Raw genomic sequence first — 10,059 nt, forward strand, 5'->3', positions numbered from 1 at the left:
TGATGGCTGGCTCTTTCAACCCTTTCTCTCCCCGGGGGAGGGGAGGGGGGGGGGGGGGGGGGGGGGGGGGGGGGAGAGAGAGTAAAGTGTCCAGAGTGTGTGTTTAAAGTTTTCCCAAGTGACTCAGGGGCTGGGCCCCAAAAGAAAGTCAGCCCAGCATGCCTGGGCAAGCCCCCTGTCCTGGTTCCCCTCTTTACCCAAACAAGGCGATGAGTGTGGGGCCACTTGGGGCCAAGAGGGGCTGTAAGGAGGCAAGGGGGGGGTTGGTGCCAGCTGAGGGGTAGAATTAAAACCAGTCACCAGGAGGGAAGAGGTTTCTTGCTTCAAAATAACTTCAAAATAGGAACTCCTGATAAATCCAAAGAAGAAAGTGTAAAACCCACAACCCCATCACTCAGGCATAAACACTGTTCATATTTTGGGTGTGGTTCCCTCCAGTGCTTGGTGTATGCACCTAGCTATATACATATTTATATTTATAATAATAAATGTATTCATAATAACATTTTATTATTGCCAAAATAGTGTGTCTTCACTGTAGAACATTTAGAGAGTAGAAATGAAGACAAGAAGGTAAAAAATGATGATCTCAGCTAGGATGACTTTCTAGGTTTTCCTGTTTTCTTGTGAATTATCTTATAATGAATATATTAATACAAATCACATGCCACTTCTGCCTGCTAGTCTTCAGCATGGAGGTGGGCTCGCTGAAATCGTTTCTCCAAACAAACAGAACTTAAAGATAAAGTCATGGATTTTAGCCTCTTTTACATGGCAGACCCTCTTGAGAATCCGGTCAGAGCTACAGACACACAAAAATGCACATGGAAACATTTTCCTAAAATGTCAGGGGGTCCACAGACTCTCTGCAATCCCCCTTTACATAGGAGCCAAGGGCCCCAGGCTCAAACTCCTCCCGGTTCCTGAATTATCAAGCAAAAACGGGCTTCTGATCCCAGAGCCCAAAGGAAAGTCACACCCAGCACCTCCTCCCTCCCCCCACTCCCGCCCACACTCCCCTTTTTCACCTGAATATTTTTATCTGGGACGGTTCCGTGTAGTTGACAGTTTAGGAGGGGGTTTCTGTTGGTTTAGTATTTCATTCTTTGGGAAAAAATCTTCATTGTCCTCATTTTGTTTTGCTTCTAAATACTTAAGTTTTTTTATTTTGATGTGATTTCCAACATACAGAAAAGTAGTATGGCTAATACAAGGAACTACTACACACTCTGTTTTGTTTTGTTACAAAAATAACACATGCCAATGGTAACAGGTCAAATGACACCGAAGTGTGTGGAAAAAAAAGTTAATAGGCTTCCATTTCCCCTCCCAACACACAGAACGTAAACCTTCTCTAAGCCCCTGGGAATATACATGCGTATGTATGTATTTACATGAATATGTTCCTTTTGCTTTAAAAAAAATTCCCTTATTTTATATATACAGAATAGTTTCTATGCCTGAGATTTATGTTTTTTGTTAACTGAAACTATATACAGGGACTCCTAGCGGGCTGTCGGTAGAGCGTGCCACTGTTGATCTTGGGGTTGTGGTTTTGAGCCCCATGTTGCATATAGACATTCCTTAAAAGAAAAAATAAAGACACTAAATACAGCTATCCAGGGCTGGCCGGCTGACTTCCAACCATCAATAGGGAAAATGTTCAGAAAAACATGAGGGAAAAGGAAAATATAAGCAGAAAATCAAGGGAATGGTTGAGCAGCTTTCAAGGAGCATGCGTGAGGATCTCGTGGTGGTCTGGAACACAGCCCTCTACAGTTTGCTTCTTTCATTTAATATTCTGTCTGACATCCTCTAGGTCAACTTCATTCCTGATAGTACTCCATACTTTTTCATTGTATTGTTGGGCGGTACTTTCTTCAACCCGTCCCCTATACGTACACATCCAGGTTGTTTCTGCTTTGCAAAAGCAGATATTGATCCTGAGTTAATAGTCATCTTGTGACATCTTTAACTGGGCTGTACCTAGACCATATAAAACTTTTGTGCGAATCAGCGAAAGGTGCCTCCCCAGGCAGACATGGGCCTGTAACAAGGCACTCCCCTGGCTTGGCAAGTAGAGTGTATGCTGGATTCCAGCCCCACGTGCCCCTCAGCCTGGTGTCCTTGTGCAGTGAACAACCTGCACATCTATACATGGCAGTCTCATCTTGCACACTCATTTTTCCTCATGTACGAGGGATCTCTGAAAGTAAGACTGCCCGGACAAAGGGTATGTGTGCATTTTTAACTGTAAAAGATTCTGCTAGATTCATGTGTGTGTGAGTGTGTGTGTGTGCACGTGCATGTGTGCTTACCAAATTGGTATCATATTATATTTGCTATAACATATTCATATGAACTGTAACATCTTTCAGTCCTAACATATTTTGACTGCCTTTTCTGTCACTACCAATTCTATGTTTGCACCTTGATTTTTTAAACACCTTTTGAGGTATAACTAACATACAATAAACTATACTTTTTTTGGCGGGGAAGGCAACAGAAAAGGCTTTATTAGAAAATTCTCACCCTGGGGCGCCTGGGTAGCTCACTGGTTTCGGTATCTGACTCTTGGTTTTAGCTCAGGTCGTGATCGTGGTCGTGGGATCCAGCCCCATCTTGGGCTCTGCACTCAGTGGGGAGTCTACTTGGAGATTTGGGGATTCTTTCTCCTCTCCCTCTGCCCCTTCTCCCACTCAGGCACACATTGTCTCTCTCTCTCTCTCTCTCTCCCTCTAAAATAAATAAACAAATCTTTAAAAAAAGAAAAGAAAAAAAGAAAATTCTCACCCTGGACTGGTGAAGCGTAAATTATACCTATTTAAAATGTACAACTTCTGGGGCGCCTGGGTGGCTTAGTCGTTAAGTATCTGTCTTCGGCTCAGGTCCTGGGGTCCTGGGATGGAGCCCTGCATCAGGCTCCCTGCTCCGCGGGAAGCCTGCTTCCCCCTCTCCCACTCCCCCTGCTCGTGTTCCCTCTTTCACTGTGTCTCTCTCTGTCAAATAAATAAAATCTTAAAAAAATAAAATAAAATGTACAATTTCTTACAAATATCGCCTCATTACATTGTATAACTGAAACTAATACAACATTATACGTCAATTATATCTCAATAAAAAATAGATAAGCCTATAAATAGGCCAATAAAAAATGTAAAGCTTCAGAAGTTTTGACATATGGATACACTGTTAAAACCATAACCAAAATCAAGACAATGAACATATCCATCATGTCCAATAGCCCCTTTGAAATCCCTCCCTCCCGCCCCTACCCGCACACTCTCCAACCCCCAGGCAACCACTGCTTTGCGTTCTTCACTATAGATTAGTTTATCCTTCCTACAATCGTAAAAAAATGGAATTACACAGTGTGTATTCTCTTTTGTCTAACTTCTTTCACTCAGCAAAATTATTTTGCGATTCATCCATGTTGTTGCATGTATCCATAGCTCATTCATTTGTATGGCTATAGGATGTACCACATTGAATTGCTTATCCACTCACCTGTTAATGGACATTTGGGTTGTTTCAAGTATGGGCCTCTGACAAATAATACTGGTGTGACAATTCACGCACAAATCTTAGTATGGATATAGGTTTTCATTTTTCTTGGGGAAAAACCTCATAGTAGAATGGCTAGATCATATGGCTGGTGTGTTTTCAGCTTTTTAAGGAAATGCCCAACTGTTTTCCAGAGTGGTTGTACTATTTTACATTCCTACCAGCAAGAATTCCAGTTATTCCACATGCTCATCAACACGATATAGCTGGTCTTTTTAATTTTTACAATTTTATGCGGGACAATTTTTTCATGCTCACTTTCCATCTGTGCACCTTATTTGGTGAAGTATCTGTTCAAATCTTTTGTCCGTTTGTAGATTCGGTTGGCTATTTTCTTATTATTGAGTTTTGAGCATTGATAAATTCTGGACAAAAAGTTCCTTATCAGATGCCTGATTTGCAAACATTTTATTGCTTGCATTTTATTTCTTTATATTTTTATAACTTTTTGTTTTTATTTACTTTGATTATATTTCTTTTATTTTTTTTAACAATTTAATTTTTTGTTGTTGTTTGCAAACATTTTATTTAATTTTGTGGTTTGTCTTTTCATTCTCTTAATGGTGCTTTTTGAAAAGCAAAAGTCTTTAATATTAATGAAATCTAATTGATCAATTTTTCCTTTATGGTTTGGGGTTTTTGCACCTAAGAAATCTTTCACTGATCCAAGATCATACAGGATTTTTCCTAATGTTTTCTTCAAGGGCGCCTCGGTGGCTCAGTTGGTTAAGCGACTGCCTTCGGCTCAGGTCATGATCCTGGAGTCCCGGATCGAGTCCCGCATCGGCTCCCTGCTCAGCAGGGAGTCTGCTTCTCCCTCTGACCCTCCTCCCTCTCATGCTCTCTGTCTCTCATTCTCTCTCTCTCAAATAAATAAATAAAATCTTAAAAAAAAAAAAAGAAGTCTTATAGTTTTGGGGCACCGGGGTGGGTTGGTTAAGCATCTGACTCTTGATTTGGGCTCAGGTTATGATCTCAGGGTCATGCGATCGAGCCCTGCATGGGGCTCTGTGCTCAGCATTGAGTCTGCTTGGGATTCTCTCTCTCTCTCCCTCTGCCGCTCCATCACCTCAAATAAATAAATAAATCTTTTTTTTTAAGATTTTATTTATTTATTTGACAGAGACAGAGAGAGCACAAGCAGAGGGAGCAGCAGAGGGAAAGGGAGAAGCAGGCTCCCCGCTGAGCATGATCCCAGGGTCCTGAGCCCAAGGCAGACGCTTAACCAACTGGGTCACCCAGGCACCCTAAATAAATAAATCTTAAAAAAAAAAAAAAGAATTCTTAACAGTTTTAAGTTTTACATTTAGGTCTCTGATCCAGTATGAGTTAATTTTTATTTTGATATGTGATTTTCTTTTTAATTATCTAAAACCTTATCACATAATTTACAAGTTTGTGCTGATATATCTCCCCCAATCCTTCTAACGAGTTGGCAGAAGCACCATTACCAATCATATGTATATGGTAATTTTACAGTTGTGTCTTTGAATAGCTGTTTAGAAGACAATCCTGAATTATGACCTAGTCTGACTTAGTAAAAAATTCACAAGCCAAGTTTGCTGCCATATCTTGTCACACTGAATTTTAAAAGCATCTGAACTCACGAATGATCTACAAAATGTGAGAAGTGCTAAATAGTCTTATTTAATACGATACATAAACCACACTAAAATGCCATTCATGAGGCAAAAGACAACATTTTTGATGCAGGGAATGTTAATTAAATTGGCATAGTAAGACCACAAAAAGAAAGTGGATATAGCCAACTAATCTTCAGCCCTTGTCGTTAACAGGCCAATGAACACAACTTGAAACACAGCGAGTGGAGTCTTGCTGTTCTCTACAACAGTGATATATGAAATATATTTTATATATATATAAACATATTAATATAACTCGTTATATAAATCTAATATAAAACCAATCTCCTACAGGTTTAGAGCTGGCATTTACTATCTCTGGGAAAAGCTGAACGTTACTAATCAATTCCAATCATATCTTTAGAAGGGGAAAACAGTGACAGTACTTGCTGAACCAGAATTCCTAGCAAAGTTCAGAAAGTTGATCACATGCATTTAACCTAGTCTGACAGTAAAAAATTCACAAGCCAAGTTTGCCAATTCACAAGCCAATCTTATTTATTTATTTATTTATTTATTTATTTTAAAAGATTTTATTTATTTATTTGAGAGAGAGAGAGCACAGAGGGAGAGAGAGAGGGAGAAGCAGGCTCCTTGCTGAGCAGGGAGCCCCATGTGGAACTCAATCCCAGGACCCTGGGATCAGGACCTGAGCCAAAGGCAAACAACGCTTAACCGACTGAGCCACCCAGGCGCCCCAAGCCAATCTTATTTAAATCAGGACTGTCCAAAAGAAATATTCTATCAGCCAGCCATGATCTGAATTCTGGTGTATGAGATCAATTTAAATATGGTACACATTTAAAAAGTCATGAGACATTTTTGTTTTGTAATAAGTAAGGCTGTGGCCAACTGTTACTCCTTAGTAGCTTTTTTTTTTTAAAGATTTTATTTATTTATTTGACAGAGAGAGAACACAAGCAGGGGGAGTGGCAGGCAGAGGGAGAGGGAGAAGCAGGCTCCCCAAAGAGCAGGGAACCAGATGTGGGGCTCGATCCCAGAACACTGGGATCATGACCTGAGCTTAAAGCAGACGCCCAACCAACTGAGCCACCCAGGAGCCCCTCCGTAGTAGCTTTTTTGAGGTAAGCTATCAAGTCTGCACTGTCCCCTGTCTTCTTAATGCCAGCCAAGATCATTTTTATTCCAGGGATGTACTTCTTGGGATTCTCCAAATACTCCATCAGTGTCTCCTCTCCCCAGGTGATGCCTTTGTTCTTGTTAGCATCCATGTAAGAAAATTCAGGTGCCTGACCTCTCTTTCGCCCAAATAGACCATGGCAATTTGGCCCAGTCTTGTGCTCACCTCCCTTTGTCAGGGTCTGGCACTGGGCACACTTCTGAACAAAAACCTTCTTGCCCTTCTCAACATCACTCATTTTTAAATTGCTCTTTCATCAGGTGCGAAACGAAGATGCCCACTCGCAAGCCAGATGTCTGCTCTCTCCAGTAGGAGTTAATTTTTATACATGTGGTATGAGGTATGGATGGAAGGTTTTTGGTTTTCTTTGTTTTTTGCTTATGAATATCCACTTGCACGTAGATTTTAATGGCAAAAAATAACCATTTCCCAGCAAATTTCCTCCCCCCTTCCTGAAGACAAGTTGTACCCAAAAAGGAAGACCTAGAGTGCTGTGTCCACTGTAGGCACTTGGAATGTTTTTTGAATGAATCAATGAGTCTGTCCCACCTCAAGGAATCCCAGAATGTCAGAGCTGGGAAAGATCTTGGATTATCTAGTCCAGACGAGTCCCCTTATCCCCATTTTATAGGGAGGGACACTCTAACTTCGGGACAAGGAGTATCTTCCCTCAGCAAATAGGTGACAGAACTGAAGCTTAAACTCAGGGCCCCTAACTCTTTGTCTGGAGCACTTTCCATAACACCATGCTAGCTCTTGTCCCCAAGACTGTTTGCCAGCAAAAGGCCTAGATCTGCAACGCCATCTTGTGCAAGTCCTGACTAGGTGAACGCATCATCTGTAGGAAAGGCCACCATGCTGTGTGTGGGCATTTGCTTGTGCATCTCATTTAATGCTCACAACAGCCTATGAGAAGTTCATTATGGTCGCCGCTCTACAGATCAGGAAACTGAGGCCCAGAGAGCTTAAGCGATACAGGCTCATTGAGGAAGGGGGAGCGGTGGGCTCTGATTCCCGACTGTCAAACTCTAAAGCTTCCTTTTCCCTCACATATTCCTCCTCTGGCCCCACTCTTATCCAAGGGATCCTGCAGAGGTAGGATGGCAGGTTGGTTCAGAACCTAAACTGGAGCTGAACAGCCTGGCATGAACCTCACCTTGGACAAGTCAGCTGTCCTTTATGAACTTCAGTTTCCTTCTCTCTAAAGTGGGAATCATGCTATTAACAATGCCTGGCATACAGAGCTGTGAGATTAAGAGAGCTAACATGCAGACCAACCCTCAAGGAGTCTCGGTGGTCGTCCCCCTGGGGACCGGGAAGGCTGGGACAGTCCAGTGGCAGCTCCCAAAGACCTGCGAATAGAAGGGCAGAGGAGCCCCTGCACTGGGCCGAGGTGAGGCTGAGCAGAAGTGAGAAGGGGCCAAAGAGGAAGAGCAACCAAGGCAAGAGGCCAGGAGGCTGCCCGCCTGCCCCAGGTTCCACAAAGAAGGATAAAACCTTAGCCTGACCCCTTGGACCCTCCAAAGGATCTCCAAAAGGTGAGGAAAAATTACACGCTCAGATACACTCTCACTCACAAATGGCTTCTCACAGAATTCTTGAGATTCACAGAACACTTACAATGTGAAGACCAGAGGGTGTGGTGTGGGGATCCCCTGTTGCCTGTTTTCTGAGAATGATGGAGAAGGCGTTTGAAGGGGTTGGTTCAGGCCATCATGAAACTACAGCTTCAGGCTTAGGAGGGATCTCAGAGGCTGCTGTCCACTCTTTCTCACTCCCTTCCCTCTTCCCCATTCCCGGGAGGCAAGACAATACTATAGGTAAACACAGGCTTCAGCGCCCACAGCCGTGGGTTGGGATCTGGCCTCTTCTGGCAGCTTTGCAGATAAATCATGTGCTTTCTCACTCACCTCTGGGCCTTTGCACATGCTGATCTGTCTGCCTAAGCCCTCTCTCTCAACCTTTCATCAGACCAATGCCTCCTCCTTTCTTGGGACTTAGCTTAGACATCACTTCCTCTGGGGAGCCTTTTTTGACCACTGCCTACCCCATTTTGCCCTGAGTTAAAGACTTTCAAAACATTTTCAGTTTTGTGCAGCACATACATGTCGTGCTGTGTTCAAAGGATCTGTTTTTTTTGTCTGTCTCCCCCACTACCTGGGAGCTTCTCAAGTGCAGAGATGATGACTTCTTTGTTATGTAGTTTTAGACAATTGATTTAACTTCTCCAAACTTCAGTTTCTTTACTGGGTTGCTTAGATTAAATCAGATAACCAAACAAAATTTATATAAAGTCCTTCATTTAGTACTTGGCACACAGTGGGTGCCCAAGAGATCCCTTAGTTCATAGTGACGATGAGTAACTGCATTTGTCAAGACTTGCTACAATCAAGAAACTCTAGAAATTTCAGAGGTTTGAAACAAAAAAAGTTATTCTACTTCTGGGAGTATACCCAAAAGAATCAAAAGCAGGAAATCTAACAGATATTTGTATACCAGTGTTTATAACAGTATTCTTCACAATATCCAAAAAATAGAAACAACCCAAATGTCCACTGACAGATGAATGGATAAACAACATGTGGTGTATACATACAATGGGGTATTATTCAGCCTAAAAAGGAAGGAAATTCTGACATCTGCTACAACTTGAATGAACCTTGAAAACATTGTGCTAAGTGAAGTAACCCAGATACAAAGACAAATACTGTAGGATTCCATTTATATGAAGTACCTAGAGTAGTCAAATTCATAGAGACAGAAAGCAGAATGGTGGTGGCCAGGAACTGGGGGAGTGGGAATGGCCAGTTATTATTTAAGGGGGACAGAGTTCTAGTTTTGCAAAATGAAGAGTTCTGGGGATGGATGGTGGTTGCAAAACAATGTGAGTGTATTTAATGCCACTAAATTGTATACTTAAACATAGTGAAGGGGCCCTAGGTGGCTGTTGGTTGATCGTCCAACTCTTGGTTTTGGCTCAGGTCATGATCTCAGGGTCATGAGATCAAGCCCCACATCAGGCTCCACACTCAGCAGGGAGTCTGCTGGAAATTCTCTCTCTTCCTCTCCCTCTGCCCCTCCCCCCACTCACATGCTCGCTCTTGCTCTCCCAAAATAAATAAGTAAATCTTTAAAAAACAGTTAAAATATAAGTTATATGTTATGCTTAATAATAAAAAAAGAATGTTAAAAAAATATGAGGGGGGAAATCAGAGGGGGAGAGGAACCATGAGAGAATATGGACTCTGAGAAACAAACTGAGGGTTTTAGAGGGGAGGGGGGAGGGGGGATGGGTTAGCCTGGCGATGGGTATTAAGGAGGGCACGTACTGCATGGAGCACTGGGTGTTATACAAAAACAATGAATCACGGAACACTACATCAAAAACTAATGATGTACTGTATGGTGACTAACATAACATAACATAATAAAAATATAAAATAAATAAACGTTTTCTCTTCATTCCAGTTATAGTCAATGAGCTGCTCCTATTTGGGATTCTCCTTTATGCAGTGGTTTGGGGATCTAGGCTCCTTCCACCTTGTGCCTCTGTCATCTTCCGCATGTGGGTCCCAGTGTCACCCTAGAATAGAGGTTGCCAACTATACCCTGTGAACCAAATCCAGCTAGCAGTCTGTTTTTATATAGCCTTAAACCTAGAAATGGATTTCCATTTCCAAAGCACTGTGTAGAAGAGGAGGAGGTGGGGGG

The 10,059-nt window shown here is 42.2% G+C and overlaps 1 protein-coding gene across 1 annotated transcript in view; it reads right to left on the reverse strand.

The window, feature by feature from the left end:
- Window positions 1–6,586, reverse strand: part of LOC110575385 (cytochrome c-like) — a 44,938-nt gene extending 38,352 nt beyond the window's left edge. Inside the window, exon 1 of the mRNA XM_044913821.1 lies at window positions 6,262–6,586. Within this exon, the coding sequence (XP_044769756.1) occupies window positions 6,262–6,586 (325 nt within the window). The remainder of the gene's footprint in view (window positions 1–6,261) is intronic.
- Between the last annotated feature and the right edge of the window lie 3,473 nt (window positions 6,587–10,059).

The sequence above is a fragment of the Neomonachus schauinslandi genome, chromosome 4 (genome assembly GCF_002201575.2).
Source record: "Neomonachus schauinslandi chromosome 4, ASM220157v2, whole genome shotgun sequence".
NCBI classification, from domain to species: domain Eukaryota; kingdom Metazoa; phylum Chordata; class Mammalia; order Carnivora; family Phocidae; genus Neomonachus; species Neomonachus schauinslandi.